This window comes from Saccopteryx bilineata, chromosome 6 (assembly GCF_036850765.1).
Source record: "Saccopteryx bilineata isolate mSacBil1 chromosome 6, mSacBil1_pri_phased_curated, whole genome shotgun sequence".
Classification (NCBI taxonomy): Eukaryota; Metazoa; Chordata; class Mammalia; order Chiroptera; family Emballonuridae; genus Saccopteryx; species Saccopteryx bilineata.
This window is the reverse complement of record NC_089495.1, coordinates 4,274,192-4,292,277: the sequence shown is the minus strand read 5'-3', so window position 1 is coordinate 4,292,277 and position 18,086 is coordinate 4,274,192. Positions and strand designations below refer to the sequence as shown.

General features: G+C 49.7%; 1 protein-coding gene across 1 annotated transcript in view; it reads right to left on the bottom strand.

Annotated features, from left to right (window-relative positions):
• AGPAT5 (1-acylglycerol-3-phosphate O-acyltransferase 5) overlaps window positions 1-13,771 on the bottom strand; it is a 37,453-nt gene extending 23,682 nt beyond the window's left edge. Inside the window, exons 1-3 of the mRNA XM_066235373.1 lie at window positions 13,224-13,771; window positions 1,454-1,523; window positions 1,168-1,283 (exon numbers count right to left, since the gene is read on the bottom strand). Of these exons, the coding sequence (XP_066091470.1) occupies window positions 1,168-1,283; window positions 1,454-1,523; window positions 13,224-13,442 (405 nt within the window). The 5' untranslated portion in view covers window positions 13,443-13,771. The remainder of the gene's footprint in view (window positions 1-1,167; window positions 1,284-1,453; window positions 1,524-13,223) is intronic.
• Between the last annotated feature and the right edge of the window lie 4,315 nt (window positions 13,772-18,086).

Sequence of the window (18,086 nt, the reverse complement as noted above, 5' to 3'; positions counted from 1 at the left end):
CTGTGATGTATTCTGAAGTTCAGCCGCACCTTACAATACTCACAAGCTGGCAGTTTGGAAATGTTTAGTTTTCTGAACAGAACATATTAACAGTGTTTTTCTATGCATATGAAATGCTTAGTATTTTTTGTAAACACAGTAATTATAGGAAATCCAAAACCTGAAAGTCTGATCCCTCAATTTTGCTTGTAAATAAGTATTTGTGAATAGCATTATTTCTGCTGCATAAAAATTGTGAAAAACAAGTCTTTAAAAGAAAATTTCACTTCCTGGCATAAAGTCCAACGCTTAGTAACCACTTCACTTTTATAGGCACCCAGCATTTAAAACAACTTCATTAAAATACATGTGACTCTGACTTTCCTTTATCGCACCGGGAAGAGGGAAGAGGAAGTGACTGTTGGTGCTCCAACCTCCAACACAGGTCCATGCCCGCCACCAAGTCACCCAGCGAGAGCGCGGGCGTGGGCCGCTCGCTGTCTGCGATGGCGTTCACACTCACGGTTTTCCAACTCACTGCAACTTCAGCCCTATTCTTTTATCTACTATTACAGTCTTATTAACTCGTCTTCCACATAAACTTTTACTTCATACTTAAAAAATTAAATATCAGGTAATTTATTTAGGAAAGGCATAGCAAATGCTAACAATCCCTTTCTGAAGACAGACTGTTTCAGAGTTTAAAGTTAACTGTTAAATAGAGTGGAAGGTTATTTCCCATGTACTCCCTGCCCCAAACCCTCTCAGAGCCTGTTACACAGTTTCATGACCTGAAGATTGGTATGTAATTTTAAAGAGCATTTTGGAAAATCATGTATGTTGAATACATGCTAAGTACTTTACATATAAAGCTACTTTTCTATATCCTAAAGTTCATAATTATGTATTAGAGTTTCATAAGGTAATTTTCTATCAATTCTATGCTGGTAAATTTCCTATTTAATTTTTATACATTGCATTTTTGCTGTTTAATGTAATTATCTGGGTAGACATGTATATAAAAATATACCGTGAAAAACCTGCAATAAAATTATTTCAATTTAGAAGCTATTAAAGTCATAAAAATAACCCCAACCCATACATTTATATTAGGTGTATGTCCAATTTTAAAACCTAAAATTTTTATAAGCAACATATACATTTTTTAAATACACAGGAAAAAGTCACCTGGGAAAAGTAACAGCCGTACAGGGGCAGCCACTTTAACCCGTCCTTGAGCACGTAGCGCACGTGGCCCAGGGCGCTTTGTCTGATGGCCAAGATGTCCGCCACAATCCAGTCCACTGCAAAGACACAGCAGGTCAGCGCCGCCCTGCCCCGCCTGAGGCCCCGCCCCCCGGGAGCCCCACCCCCGCACAGGGCAGACGGGGCCCTGTCAGAAAAATAGCATTACTGTGAATGCCCACGTACTTTCTGTAAAAAGACCTAAATTTCAAGCAAATGAAATACAAACCTGTGCATTGATGATTTGCTAAGTATATTATATTTTCTTTATTTTTTGGCAAATCTCCATATAGCAATATCTAAAAGATAAAACAAAAAGAAACATTACTTTGATATCTTACTGCAGTAAAAACAAAATAGGACAATGTAAAAAAACCTGACAAACACATGACGTCACGATTATGTCCAATCACGATGAACAGAAATTAGATTTCTCTTACGGGTCTCAGAGCATAAGTGGTGTATGTCTGAGAAGGAACTCAGTAAGGCACGTTCTTCCTCTCTCTCTCGAATGCACCTGCCCCTCTACCCCCTCCCGCAGCTCGTACTCCCTCCCGGGAACATGCCCCCTTCTTCTCCCAGGTGCGTTTTCTCTGCCTTTCTCTCTCCTGAGCTCCGAGGGCCCTCCTTTCGCCTCTGTAACCTGTGCCCGAGCCCACACAGCCCAGCTGGCTCACTTCTTCTACCTCCATGACTTTCTAAATAAACCTTCTCTTGTAGAAAAAAAACCAAAAACGTAGTTGGGGTAGGAGAGGTTAATGGTCATAGTGAAACACAACAAGCATTTACTGGCTGCTGTAATTCACTGGCACTGTTGAGACATATCTTCCTTCAAAGACCCTCCAGTGCCATGGGAGACACAGGTGCATACAGAACAAGTGTGCTGAGACATCATGCAAACGTCATGAAAATACAGCAGTTTAAAGAGCTGAGCACTGAAGAGCAAAGGCAGTGTTGCTCTGTGCGACTTCCGCCAGGGTGAGAAGGAAGAGTGCTCACGAAAAGGCGCACACAAGACCGACACCGCGGCCTCTGGACACCGAGGAGTGGAAAGCTCTCGACTTTCGTCTCTTTTCTGAAGCCCTGTGTATACAGTCACACCAATAAAACGTGTGGCTTTTCTCCTGTGAATCCTGCTTTCTCCAGTCTGGCCGCAGCCCCAACAACACACCCAGGAGGGGAGAGAAGCGCTGTCCTCCACGCTGTAACAACACAGGCTCCAAAATGTCTACTTGACACTGTCTGCTTTTCCTTTCCAGGTACCCGCCTGGGCGGGACGGAGCCAGCGAGGAGGAAGCAGCAAGCAGGAGGCCGGCACTCTGAGGTGGCTGTCTGGGTGTTTGTCACTGGGTGTTTGTCAGTGGGTGCCGCAGCGAGCAGGGGAGCTGGGGAGACGAGCCCCACTCCACGCATCCAGTCCACAGGCTCTGCGCCCAGGGCAGGTCAGAGCCAGGCAGGCCTGGGGGGGCGGGGACAGACCCGGCCCACTGTGCTTAGCAGGAGGAGTGGGGGGGGAGGTGCTTGTCGGGCTACCGTGAGACCACAGATTTTCCTAAAAGCAAACTGCTAGAACTGATCACAACTCAATCCAAAGTGCAGCACAAGGGTGAGAAACACCCTACTGGTCACAAGACTTTTGATTTTCTCCCTTATGAAACTCAAACTTTTCATTTTTAGGAAGGTCAACTGTAACTTCAGTAGACTGCGCCCCAGAAAGGCTCTGCCACACCGCCCAGTGTCCAGTTAGCCACTGTGCCAAGCTGACCGGATGGGGACAGGGCATCGGACAGGCCACTGGGACTTGACCCTGGTCCATCACCCCACTGTGACCTGAGCACACGTTTGTTCACCCGTGAAATGAGTGGTTTAATGGTGACTACTCCTCACAGGGCCCCGGGGAGACAAATGAGTCCAGGTAACGCCTGGAACACAGTGACCGTCCACAGCAGTGTGGCTGCTGTTATCACCCCAGAAACGGAAGTTTTCATTCAAGACAGTCTTAAATGATGAACGAATAAGAAAAACAGCTGTCTAGTCTGTCTTCCTAAATAAAGGTCTCTGATTATGCAGAAATGCAGCTTCAAAGATTTTCAGTTTGAGTAAGACTGCATATATACACATATAATTTACACTCTATAGTCATTTGAAATGCATTTTAAAATGTGTCTTTATGCCAACAAAATATATCACCAGTTACCCGGTATAAGGTTTCTACTGGAATGTATACACAAACCAGTCTTTTCCCACCCAATTTGAAACATTTCATTGACTAGGAAAATTATGATGCCCCTCTGAGACAAGATCAAAACGTGACACAGGCACTGGTCTAGTATCAGTATGCAAAGTAACTATTACACAACATGTAAACGGAACCTTACCAATCATCAAGCTTTCCTTCTTTCTTTTTTTAAATTTTATTTTAGCGAGAGGAGGGGAGGCAGAGAGACAGACTCCTGCATGCGCCCGACCAGGATCCACCCGGCATGCCCACCAGGGGGCGATGCTCTGCCCATCTGGGGTGTTGCTTTGTTGCAACTGGAGCCATTCTAGTGCCTGAGGCAGAGGCCATGGAGCCATCCTCACTGCCCGGGTCCAACTTGCTCCAATCAAGCCATGGCTACGGGAGGAGAGCAGTGAGAAAGAGAGAGAGAGAGAAAGACAAAAAGATAGAAAGAGAGAGAAGTGAGAGGGGGAGGGGTAGAGAAGCAAATGGTCGCCTCTCCTGTGTGCCCTGTCCGGGAATCGAACTGGGGACATCCACGTGCTGGGCTGGCGTGCTACCACTGAGTCAACTTGCCAGGGCCTCATCAAGCTTCCTTACACACCCATCACACCCACTGCTTACTTCACAGGGTGTGCTTTCTCGAGCATCTGTGATATGCTAGTCCAGGGGTCTCAAACTTGCGGCCCGCTGAACAATTTTGTGCGGCCTGCAGACTAATCCATGAAGTTCAAAATATTTTGGATAAAATTAAGTAAGCCTAAGGGCCTACTTGTATTTTTCATTTCTCTAGCATCCTAGCTAGATATTAGCTTAGTTAACAGCAGTTGTGATGCGAACTACAGTTTCTGGTCGTTTTGTGACACTGAGTAAACTGCATATACGATTGTGCTTGTTGTACTGATTTTTTTTTGTTTTCAACTGCAGTGAGAAAAGTTGCGTAACAGTTGCCTTTTGTAGACCTAGTGCGGCCCGCCGAACGGCTGTGATCTTGCTCTGCGGCCCACATGCTGAGTTGAGTTTGAGACCCCTGTGCTAGTCCTTGAGCGAGGCTGCTCCTCACACTGCCTCAGCCAGCCTTCCAGAGGACGTGCCAGTGGCACTCCGGCTCGGACGGGCACCGGAGTTGAGCGGCTGACTTCTCCAGGTTGGCAGCGTGGCACAGAACTGGGAATTACACCCAGGTTTCCCACACTGAGATCTAAAACTCCTTCAAATGTTACAAAACTATTTTATGCAAAAATTCCAAATATAAAATGTCAAGTGAGGAGGTTGCTCATGTATTAGAAGCTTATATAACTTTTTCCACTTTGAAAACCCACCAAGAGGTAAGAAAACTTGTGCGCTAAAATGAAAAACTGACATAACGACACTTTCCCGACAGAAACAGCAGTCCGGAGCGGCAGCAGAGCCCCGCGCGGTGCGGGAAGGGCGGCACTGCCGGGTGCCCGTCCACCGGGAGGACCCACCTGCTTACACTGTACCCCAACCCCCCACCCCCCCGCCCCCCGTGCAGTGCGTGGGGGGGGGGAGCAGCCGCGCTGCTCCTGTGTTTCCCCAATTCTCGCTCCACTTCTTTAGCTCGCTTAATTGCTAACACTGTCTCACTATACAGTTTGGCTCTTACACGGACTTCCACACTGCTGACGTGTGTGTTATTTGGAGATACCTTATCAAACTAAAACGTGAGAGCCGCCATGTGCTCAGCACTCAGCAGGGTCTTCTCTCCGACCAGGCATCACCGCCTCCTTTCTTTAAGCGCCTGAACGCCCACCGGGGACAGGACAGAGCACAGCTGTCTTCCCAACGCCACCACACTCACACACACAACAGCCCCCCGAAAATATCCAAGCAACACCTGCTTGCTTGGGCTGTTCCCGGCCAGTTCCTACAGAGAAACAGGAAGCGTAATAAACCTGAGACAACTGGATGGGTTCAAACACTGCAGAAAGTGCAAGTCTTCATTAGCAAGTAAACAAAGGTTGCTCTGTGTTACTGCGGGGCGTCCCAGAATGCCCTCTTGCTGTACCAGGTCTCTGACCTTATTCCTTCTTACTTCTGAGGGCGGAATTCACGTTTCTTCCTCCTTTACCTAAGAACACAATTAGTCTCACTACACCTGTAGACCCTGTTAGATCAAAACTTGTCAACTAGTAAGGCTACCCTTTAAAATGACAGTCACCAACATTTCCACCAACACAGAGCAGACTCTGCTGTAGACTGCTTTGCCCTTTTGCTACAAGAAAATAAAAAATCAAATAGTTCTCCCCTTTATTGCCACCTCCAGGGGGTTACAATCCTGTAGAAGGGAAAGTCGCTGTATCAGAGTATGCTAACGTGAGCAGGACACATGTTAACGTTACACGCAGGTGACCCAGGCACTGAGATGGGCTGAGAGTCTGACCGATAGGACAGGTTGGGGCCTGACCTGGAAGGAGCAGTCCAGAGGCAGCTGGCTGAGGGGGGCAGGTCCTTCGGGAGGGGCAGCGGGCGGAAGCAGCAGCTGGGCAGAGGGAAACCAACCCCCAGGAAATCTGGCCAGGGCAGAACCCAGGAGTCCTCATCTTTATTTCAGTTAAGAACCTCTTTTCCCTGAACACACCAGGCTACCTCCTCCTTCTGGAAACAGAGTGTCAAAGCAGGGACACAGCCCACTTACTAACCCAAGCAGTCTTCACCTTTGCGTCACAAAGCTAATAAACACAGACTCTCCAATTTCAGTATGATCTTCTATCTTAACTGTCCACTTTTTTCCTAGTATAAATACCTTGAGAGACAGAATATCATTTCAACCAATACACCTATACCACCTAGCAAAGCATCTTTGGAAAGTTGACCCTGAAGCTAGACTTCTGTGGACCAAATCCTGGTGTGGCCACTAAAACTGGGAACTATTTGTGCCTCAGTTCCCTCACCTGTAAAATGGGAAGAATGGCGCTACCCTGCGGAGTGCAGTGACTTACAGGAAGAACAGTACGCGGCCCAGTCAGCACCCACTAACGGCTAGTGTTTCCCACCCACCCTCTCCTTTCCCTCACAGCCAACCACAGCGCCCTGCCAGCCAGCTCTGAGGCAGACCTGGGGCTCTCTCCGCTCTCAGCCTCCTGGGTGGCCACTGCTTCTTTCTCAGAGCTCCGGGCACTGCCACCTGCTTAGTTAGGGAAGCCACCCCAAACTCCCATCGCCCACCACTAGGCTAGCACCTCGCAGAGCACAGCACATTCTCATCTTCTGGGGGGCCGTGTCCCACCAGATGGGAGCCCCGCAAGGGCAGAGGCCCTGTCACGCTCTTCTTCACTGAATCCCGAAGTGTCCAGCACAGACCAGGAGCGAGATGTCCCCTCTGATCCTAAATGAATGAGTGTAGAGCAGGGTCTAGGGCAGGGGTTCCCAAACTACGGCCTGCGGGCCACATGCAGCCCCCTGAGGCCATTTATCCGGCCCCCCGCTGCACTTCCGGAAGGGGCACCTCTTTCATTGGTGGTCAATGAAAGGAGCACATTGACCATCTCATTAGCCAAAAGCAGGCCCATAGTTCCCATTGAAATACTGGTCAGTTTCTTGATTTAAATTTACTTGTTTTTTATTTTAAATATTGTATTTGTTCCCATTTTGTTTTTTTACTTTAAAATAAGATATGTGCAGTGTGCACAGGGATTTGTTCATAGTTTTTTTATAGTCCAGCCCTCCAACGGTCTGAGGGACAGTGAACTGGCCCCCTGTGTAAAAAGTTTGGGGACCCCTGGTCTAGGGACTCCATAGGGAGAGGCCACTGGTTTTGGACTGTCTATTAATAGCAGCCTCTGTTTAAGAAACCATAGTATAGGCCCTGGCTGGTTGGCTCAGCGGTAGAGCATCAGCCTGACGTGCGGGGGACCCGGGTTCAATTCCCGGCCAGGGCACATAGGAAAAGCGCCCATTTGCTTTTCCACCCCCCCCCCTTCCTCTCTGTCTCTCTCTTCCCCTCCCGCAGCCAAGGCTCCATTGGAGCAAAGATGGCCCGGGCGCTGGGGATGGCTCCTTAGCCTCTGCCCCAGGCACTACAGTGGCTCTGGTTGCGGCAGAGCGACGCCCTGGAGGGGCAGAGCATCGCCCCTGGTGGGCGTGCCGGGTGAATCCCGGTGGGGCGCATGTGGGAGTCTGTTTGACTGTCTCTCCCCGTTTCCAGCTTCAGAAAAATACAAAAAAAAGAAAGAAAGAAAAAAAAAGAAACCATAATATAATGAGAAAATTCCATTGAAGAGTCAATTCTCAGTTTATTCAGCGCCACAAAAGTAGACAAATTTATGAGAGCCAAAGTAAATTGTGTGTACACTTTCCACCTGCTATTTTACACATGAAGCAGGTCAGGTGAAAAACTAATGTATTTTATGTCAAATTTCACATTTTACTGTTATAATGTATTATGCTACCATTTGGGTAAAACACATTTTAAAGTAAATTCCAAATGACTTATGCAGAAGAAAGCAGAGACTAAAACGTGTATTAGGTGTTGGTGAGAAGACACCCGCCACATCACTAGATATTCTTGGCCTGCAAATATTGACGATCTGCTTTCGCTGTGTTCTACTGGCAGTAGGAGAGAGAGCAGGCATTTTAAAAAGAGAAGTCGACATTAAGGACAAATTACATCAACTTTTATCAGCTTCCAAACCATGTTAAGGAGATTTTTTATTATCTATCACAACTATTTACAAGTATTGCTCATGCGGCGACCTCAACACTTAGGACAGATGGAGGACAGAAACACGACCAAGCTGGATTCCCATCACCCAGCGGTCACAGTGATGAGTCACCTCCACTCCCGCAGTTCCCACTCTGTACTGACTGCCTGTGGCCCTTCTCAGCTTCCTCAGGTTTTCCCGAAGCCCCAGCTCCAAGGCACAGGTGCGGCCTCTTCTGTGGAGTCTGGAAGCACACACATCCTTTCCTTACATGGTGTGCAGGTGTGTGTAACCCAGCCGGTGTGTCCATGCCCTACAGATTGGTTCTGAAAAGAACTATTCATATGCTCTATTTGAGGACTATGTGAAGGTAAATTTGAAAATTAGACCCTGAAAACTTATGGGAAATAATCTGAAAAGGAACCCTGGCGAATGGGGCCAGACCCCTTTACTCCAGCACGTGGAAGAGCGTGGAGGCCACAATGCCCGAATAGGCTGCAGAGACGGGGCAAGGTTTAACCAGGAAACAACAGAGCACTGAGTAAGCAGAACTCAGGAGCTGTTACTCAGCGGTTTCAATGATGACCCCCAAAGAGACACATCCACGTCCTAAGCACAGGACCTATGAATGTGACCTTACTTGGAAAAAGGGCCTTTGCAGGTTGTTACAGAGTTTGAGTTGGGGTGATCATCCTGGATTACTGGGTGCGGCCCATCCCCAGTGACTCATGTCCTTAAAAGACAAAGGCAGGGGAGATCTGAGACAGAAAGAAAGGAGGACTTTCCTCCAGAGCCGCAGCGGGGGTAGACCCACAGACACCCTGACTGCCCACATCTGGCCTCCGAGACTGTGACAGGACAGATGTCTATTGTTTTAAGCCACTAAATTTGAGGTGCTTTGTTATGGCATACACAGGAACATAAATCTGTGCTCCCCCAAATACCACATAAGGTGGTTCTAGTTGTCAGTGGGTCTCGAGAAATAGATACGTAAAATTATTTAAATCCCAAAGAAATAATGGTGAAGAAGATACTTCGTTGAGGTTCAGGACTAATGAGATTCTTAGGAGAACTTGAACAGCAATTTCAGCAGTAGCAGTTACCATGTGCTTCTGTCTCGTAGACCCACCCACACAAAGCAGTGAAACCAGGAAAGGACATGCTTCCTGGAATCCCGCAGATCCACCGAGTGCACTTACTTGTGGGAAGGAGGTTTACCTGCCAAGCACTGGTTATGAACTTCCTGGGCCTACCTGTTGTCTTTAGCTTAAACATTCCACGCATAAGAAAATACTGTCTCACTACTATTAGGAAAATCTTTTTTAAATATAGAATTTGCAAGTATTAAAATGCTGTTCTTTAAAAAAAGTCTAATTCAAAAATATTTTTGCAATATATACACTTTAATGGTGAACTTCCTTTCACTCAAAAACATGTTCCCTTAAAACTGGAAAGCCACATGCAAAAGAATGAAACTGGACTACAGTTTGTCCCCCTGTACTAAAATTAACTCAAAATGGATCAAAGATCTAAACATAAGACCTGAAACAATTAAGTACATAGAAGAAGACATAGGTACTCAACTCATGGACCTGGGTTTTAAAGAGCATTTTATGAATTTGACTCCAATGGCAAGAGAAGTGAAGGCAAAAATTAATGAATGGGACTACATCAGACTAAGAAGTTTTTGCTCAGCAAGAGAAACTGATAACAAAATAAACAGAAAGCCAACTAAATGGGAAATGATATTTTCAAACAACAGCTCAGATAAGGGCCTAATATCCAAAATATACAAAGAACTCATAAAACTCAACAACAAACAAACAAACAATCCCATAAAAAAATGGGAAGAGGATATGAATAGACACTTCTCCCAGGAAGAAATACAAATGGCCAACAGATATATGAAAAGATGCTCATCTTCTTTAGCTATTCGAGAAATGCAAATCAAAACAGCAATGAGATACCACCTCACACCTGTTCGATTAGCTGTTATTAGCAAGACAGGTAATAGCAAATGTTGGAGAGGCTGTGGAGAAAAAGGAACCCTCATACACTGTTGGTGGGAATGTAAAGTAGTACAACCATTATGGAAGAAAGTATGGTGGTTCCTCAAAAAACTGAAAATAGAACTACCTTATGACCCAGCAATCCCTCTACTGGGTATATACCCCAAAAACTCAGAAACATTGATACGTAAAGACACATGCAGCCCCATGTTTATTGCAGCATTGTTCACAGTGGCCAGGACATGGAAACAACCAAAAAGCCCGTCAATAGATGACTGGATAAAGAAGATGTGGCACATATACACTATGGAATACTACTCAGCCATAAGAAATGATGACATCGGAACATTTACAGCAAAATGGTGGGATCTAGATAACATGATACGAAGCGAAATAAGTAAATCAGAAAAAACCAGGAACTGCATTATTCCATACGTAGGTGGGACATAAAAGTGAAACTAAGAGACATTGATAAGAGTGTGGTGGTTACGGGGGGGAGGGGGGAATGGGAGAGGGAAAGGGGGAGGGGGAGGGGCACAAAGAAAACAAGATAGAAGGTGACAGAGGACAATCTGACTTTGGGTGACGTGTATGCATCATAATTGAACGACAAGATACCCTGGTCTTGTTATCTTTGAATATATGTATCCTGATTTATTGATGTCACCCCATTAAAAAAATAAAATTATTTAAAAAAAAAAAAAAAAAAAAACATGTTCCCTTAAATACCTAAAATTTCTTCAGAAGTGAGTCAACATTCTTTTTTAGAGAACAAACAAGAAGATTGTCACTGGCACTGCAAATGAAAGCTGGTGAACAAGTCAACCAAAATAAAAAATAAAAATCCCCCAGCAAACAAGCTAAAATTTTAATCAAAACTTTGCAATGACAAAGTCACTCATGAAAACTATTAAACAGTAAGAATAAGGTGACAGAATGTCCAACCGTATAAAGCCTTTTCCTTTGGTCTTATATTTTAATATAGCTACTTTTCCTCCATTAATTTAATCATAAAGGAAATCATTAGAACTAATGGAAAGTAGCCATGTCTGTCTACAAACGCTAGCTAGATTCTAGAAAAAGATTCCCCCCCCCAAAAAAAACATCCTGCTCTGTTATCAGCAAACAATTCCTTGCCAAAAAAATGAATGGACTAGACACTCCCAGGCCTACATTGATACTAAGTGTCCATAACCTGCACTAATGATCAGTGGGCACTGAGTTCCAGGACTCCCCACAATCTTCAGCACGGGACCCACATTTATAAATGGAGAGCTGATGCCCTCACTTATGATTCAAAATTTTATCTAACATGGGTTCCAGGGGGAAGCTTGTGAGGAGTCCCAGGACTGACTACCCAATGATCAGTAACAGGTTACGTTAAAAAATAAAATACGCTGAGAACTCAAAACTAAACTGGAGGTCTGCATTAAACACGGTGCACGATGCACAATTTCAGAAACACTGAAACTTTACAACTTTTTTTTTAAAAAAAGGAAGTTGCTAAACACAAAGTACTTCAACAGCGTATTTTACATTATATTGCACGAGACATGCTATAATCTTGGAAAGATAAAATAACTCAGCACAGGTACAATCATTTTTGTAAGAGGGAACTGACTGTCATATGTCCCGAGTCCAGGCCAGCTGTCCTATGATGTGAAATTAAATTTTAAATCATGGTAAAACCATACATTTAGATAACTGTCAAGAGCACCGGGGGAAATTATAGATCTGCATCAGGGGACATTTTAAATGAGGCCCATTTTAAAAGTCAACTATCATTAAATCATTTTCTGGAGAAGCAATCTTTATCTCCCAATAAACACAGATACTCAGACTTCTCCTAGTCCCCCGCCCCCCCCCCAAGAAAAACCTCTAACTGGGGCAAACTCAAGTCATCAGGGATCAACAGCAGTGCAAAAAATCAAAAGTAACTGGGTGACTGACACCAGGGTGGAAGAGAGAGCTTCTGGGGAAAGGGGGGGACAATGACAAAGACACAAAACAATGCCATCCCATTCCCAAACCACACCACCAAACCGTGACAAGAAAAGAAAGAAGAAAAAAGAGAGTCCCTGAATAGAAGTTTATAACCAAGAATCAAGCTCTTTCATCAACTTAGAAGATAAAAGGAAAATTCACAATTGCTGTTTTTGTATGAGACTTCAGAGAAATAAAGAGGTCCTTCGACTTTTTACAAAGTTAATCTACAACTCCATCCTCTATAGAGAAAGAAACAGACAGACGATAATCAGACTAAAATACAAAAAGATCAGCCTCCCATCTAAACCCGGTCCCAGCTGGCCAGAACTCGACTCCTGCAAGGCTTCTACAGTGACACACGTCTTCATTTCCTCGCCTAGCTGTCCCTTACACTGGGGAGGAAGGCCGAGGCAGAGCGGGCTTCTCGTCCAAACGGTCACACTGTTTCAGGAGAGGGCCTCCAGGCTTGGGAAGTGCACTCTGGAGTTCAGACAGGACCACCTGCTTAGGCCAGACGCCAAACACCGTGCAGCGCTTGCCCTCCCTGCACGCCCCTCTGCACCTACTCCGCCAAGCCCGGCGACCCGGGGTTCCAGGCGGAAGAGGATGAGGAGGAGGGGGTGGGACAGGGGCAAGGGGGGCAGGAGCAAGGGGACAGGGGGGCAGGGGCAATGGGCAGGGGGAGAGCAGGGGGACAGGGGGGCAGGGGCAATGGGCAGGGGGAGGGGCAGGGGGACAGGGGGGGGGCAGGGGCAATGGGCAGGGGGACAGGGGCAATGGGCAGGGGGAGGGGGAGGGGCAGGGGGACGGGGGGGGCAGGGGCAATGGGCAGGGGGACAGGGGGGCAGGGGCAATGGGCAGGGGGAGGGGCAGGGGGACAGGGGGGCAGGGGCAATGGGCAGGGGGAGGGGGAGGGGCAGGGGGAGAAGGGGGTGGGGAAGGGGACAGAGGGAGCGGCGCGGGTCCCATCCGCAGCTCAGCGCGGCTGCTACCTTCCAGGCGATCTCGGGGTCTCCGCAAGGAAGCCCCGGCCCGAAGCGCAGAAGTGAGCGCCGAGATGCCCCCGACGGGGCGGCCGGGCCGCAGCACGTGTGCCCGGCTCCCGGCGGGCGGCCTCACCTGCACGCCGGTGTAGTGCTCGAAGAAGAAGAGCACCATGCTCTGGTAGAGGCAGTAGAGCCGGTCGTCCACCGCCTGGTAGCAGCGCGCGGGCAGGAAGGCGGACAGCAGCCGCCAGGCGCCCCAGGCCAGCACGTAGGCGGGGGCCGTGCCCAGCAGCACGGCGGCCGGCAGCACGCAGCGCAGCGAGTACATGTGGAGCACCAGCGACAGCAGCATCCTCCCGGCTGCGCGCCGGCCGCCCCGCCGCTCCGCCCGCGCGGCCGCCCCGCCCGCGGCCAATCACCGCGCCGGGCCCCGCGCGCCCCGCGCCGCCACCGCCCCCGAGACGTCCGGCCCGCTCCCGCTCGGGCCTCCGCCCCCAGCCGCATGGGCCGCGCCGCCGCCGCAGGGAGCGCGGGCCGGCGGGCGGGCGGGCGAGTGCGGGGCCGGGCGGCGCCGCTCGCGGCCGCGGGGCAAGGGGACGCCGCGGCCCTCGGGGCTGGCTCAGGAGCGCTCACACCCCATGACCCTGGATCCCGTCACCCTGGACCCTGCCGGGGGGCGGGGCTCCGCGCCAACAACCAGCTCCCTGATTGGCCTCCCGTTTCCATAGTCCCCCGGTGGGGGCGGGACTCCTCGGCAACAACACGTCTCCTGATTGGTCACGTGCGGCTGACGGTTGAAGAGCCACTGTCGTCCGGACGCGGGAAACCACCGGTTCTGGCTTCTGCGCACGCTCCAAAGCTGGGCCTCGCTGCGGACCGGTCGGCTTGCTGAGCCGGGTGAAGGTGGTGCCGGCCAGAAGAGGGGCCACGCAGCCGGCCGCCTGCCCTCCGGGTCGGATTCTAGGTACCGGCCGGCTGGAGGGACGCTGGCCTGCAGTTCGCACGGTCTGCGTGTCGCCCGGGGGGATGCGCCCGAAGCCGAGACGCCCCCTAAATGCAGGGGGCAGGTCCGCCCTGCACGTGCAACGACCTGCAGACGTGCGGTCCCCAGTTCGGAGGACTCGGACACGCAGCGGGCGTTTGTCGGGCTTCCCGTGGGGAGGACGGCAGGATAGGCTCGGGGGAGTCACGTAGGGTGGGTGAGATAAGCGCTGTCACGGTCCTGGCCACGGGTCATCTGCCCAAGGCCAGCCCAGCCACGTGGTCACCTCCCTCTTCTCGGTGGCTCCCCGCCACCCTGGCTTCTCTCCTCCGCTCAGCTGGCGCGCGGGGCCCCTTCCTTCCACTGCAGCTGCCCAGCCTTTCTACGAGGCTCTTCCCGCACGGGTGACCCGCACACCTTTGCATGTCTGTCCTGCTTCACTTCCCAAGGGCCTGGCCCTTCCACTTTTTCTGATTTTTTTTTACCAGGAACCTCATTTTCTGTGTAGTACGTACTTAAATGTTCTTTGCGAGTGCACGTGCAGTACACAAGGTGCTGACCTGCTTCTGTCACCGTCCCCAAAACCAGGAAGGCTGGGTTGCTCTTCTATTGATGCGAAACAGATCCTGCGGCTTTCTGGACCCTTCTACGGCTCTTGGACTACAGGGAGTGTGGTGTCATGTGGAACCCTGCCCAGAGATAATTGCACTTTAAAAGAAGGCCAAAAGCTTTCAGTGGGGGCGGGGGGGGGGGATTTTTTTTTTCTTAATGTAAACCCATAGAGTAACTTTATGCAGGAAGGCATTTTAGTGGGAAGTTCTAATCAGGGTAACAATAGTGGCTCCGTTCTTTGACTGACTACGCATGATTTTAACAGGACTGATAGAGGGTGACCTTGGGGAACAAAGTCAGGGGATCGAGACTGCTCAGGGAAAAAGTATTTGCGCAGTTGTGTTGCCAACAGGAAGCGGCGCAGTAGAAAGGTGTTGGTCAGGTTCCCGTCTTCTGCTCCTGTGAGCACCGGGCCTCGTTTTCGAGGAGGATGTCATGGGTGTGGACCATGGGCACAGCCAGAGCCGCTCTCGCTCTTCCGGTGACCGAGACTCGACATCCCCGCAGTTCGGAAGGGGTGTGAAGAGAGAAAGCAGGTTCAGTGTGCAGGTACACGCTATGAAGTCCCTAAGTGCCCGCGAGTGTGTCAGCGTGTTACTCCCCATGGCCGACCCCTTGTGGCTCTTAGCCCCGAGCCGTCAGGTTCTGTGCTGCGTCTTGGCACCTGAGAACTGAGTCTCTCATCTCTGTATGTGCAGACCCAGCCCCCCTTGCTAGGTTGTTCCCTGTGCTCTGCACTGCAGAGAGGCCCCTCCCTCCTGGTGACCAGGTGACCCCTCAAAGACCCACACCCTCTGCCTCCACTTCCTTACTGGCACCATTTTAACCCCTTGCGTGCTGACCTCTCCCCACCCCCACCCCCACCCCCCCAGTGGTTCCTTTGAGGAGCACAGCTAACCTGTCCTGCCCTCACTGGCCCCGGGGGTAACAGAAGACTGTCCGCTTGTCCCTGGTGCTGACATTTGCCAAGGGGCTACTTGTGGCCGTTATGGGAGGGGAAGTCCACAGCACAGTGGGTCATACATTATGGAGCTCTCATTGACTCTGGGGACAAAGACCGCCTCTCAAGCAGAGTGACATTTGAGATGCAACTTGAGGGTGGGGTGAGCGAGGCTAGAGCCCAGAGTGAGGCAGAGCAGTCAGGTGAGGACAGCGCACCTGGAGGCCTCGGGGCCGCTTTTCTTTCTGAATTCAGATGCCCTCTAACAATAGCAGGTATTTCCCCACACAGTTTTAAATTAATATCTAAAATTGTTTCATCATAAGTTTAATTACAAAAGAAGTTCTGATGAGTTGTAAATGACATTTTTTTTTTTTTTCTTTTTTCTTTTTTCATTTTTCTGAAGCTGGAAACAGGGAGAGACAGTCAGACAGACTCCCGCATGCGCCCGACCGGGATCCACCCGGCACGCCCACCAGGGGCGACGCTCTGCCCACCAGGGGGCGATGCTCTGCCCATCCTGGGCGTCGCCATGTTGCGACCAGAGCCACTGTAGCGCCTGGGGCAGAGGCCACAGAGCCATCCCCAGCGCCCGGGCCATCTTTGCTCCAATGGAGCCTTGGCTGCGGGAGGGGAAGAGAGAGACAGAGAGGAAAGCGCGGTGGAGGGGTGGAGAAGCAAATGGGTGCTTCTCCTGTGTGCCCTGGCCGGGAATCGAACCCAGGTCCTCCGCACGCTAGGCCGACGCTCTACCGCTGAGCCAACCCGGCCAGGGCTTGTAAATGACATTTTAAAATAAAGTGGTGACAGATCTTTTAAACGGACCCCCTAGATTATAATTACTCATTGATTTAATACCCCTTATCATCCATTAAAAGGTACTCAAGATTTTTAACTATTAGAATTTTACATTGATCCTTTGTCTATTTGGAAACATTTTCAATCCACAGAATATCTTTTTTGCTTCAGAGTCTTTTATTGATCAGACTGTTTCAAGTTTTAAGAGTAGATATTTCTTCTGGATTGAGGTATTACTCTTGTCAGCAATACCATTTAGTCAATATATATGGTGAAATCTGATACGTAATTACTGTAAATTAAAGTTTTTCCTGAAATGCCTGTCATACTGGTGCCTTAAATAAAAGAAACTGTCAGATTATGTTTTGGTTTTCTCAGGTCCCACCCGTCCCTAACCCAGTGCAGTTCTGTGTGGTAAGATCTGGGGTGGGCCCAGCCCGGGGGCCATTGCCAATGTAAGGCGGGTCTGGGCTCCAGGAAGTTGCAGATAGCTCAGTTTTACAAAAGGTAAGCGTCTGAGAACTGGGTCCCTTAAAACTCATGACTACACCGTTACTTATTTTCTGGGATCCCATGGCCCAATCTGAAGATCACGGCAGGAGAAGTAGGCGGAACGAGGGAAGGAGACGAAGATGACGGGGTTGAGTCCCCCAGAAAGGAAACGGCCAGGCTCGGTGACGGCAGGGCCTTACACGACCTTCAGATGACTTTAGACTTTATCCCAGAGGTCCTGGGAAGCTACTAAAAGGTTTTAAGGAGGGAACTGCTATGATTAAAGTTGATTTTTTTAAATGGGTTTCTAGGCTGGGTGAGGAGTAGACTGGGAGCAGCTGGAGACAGATGTTAGACCCCCAGCTAGAGTGAACCACTGTGCTTAGACTTGGACCACGAGTGGGTGGCCCCCCAGCTAGAGAGAACCACTGTGCTTAGACTTGGACCACGAGCGGACGGCCCCCCCAGCTAGAGAGAACCACTGTGCTTAGACTTGGACCACGAGTGGACGGCCCCCCAGCTAGAGAGAACCACTGTGCTTAGACTTGGACCACGAGTGGACGGCCCCCCAGCTAGAGAGAACCACTGTGCTTAGACTTGGACCACGAGTGAACGGCCCCCCAGCTAGAGAGAACCACTGTGCTTAGACTTGGACCACGAGTGGACGGCCCCCCAGCTAGAGTGAACCACTGTGCTTAGACTTGGACCACGAGTGGACGGCCCCCCAGCTAGAGAGAACCACTGTGCTTAGACTTGGACCACGAGTGGGTGGCCCCCCAGCTAGAGAGAACCACTGTGCTTAGACTTGGACCACGAGCGGACGGCCCCCCCAGCTAGAGAGAACCACTGTGCTTAGACTTGGACCACGAGTGGACGGCCCCCCAGCTAGAGAGAACACCACTGTGCTTAGACTTGGACCACGAGTGGACGGCCAAGAAGTGAGCTCCTCGGGACAGCCCTTTGGGGGCAGTGTTGACTGAACATGGACAAGTAGTCTTTGGATCAGGAAGTCTACTTAAATGAACCTGAGTAGCCGAATGGTTACCTACATCTGTGAAGATGCTTCCTGAGGTCCCGTGCACCATCAGGGAAAAACAGGTAGACCAGGTATGTCAGCATTCCACAACACAGGTGAGACAACCAAGTTGCTGGGTGAGACAGGCAGTTATCCT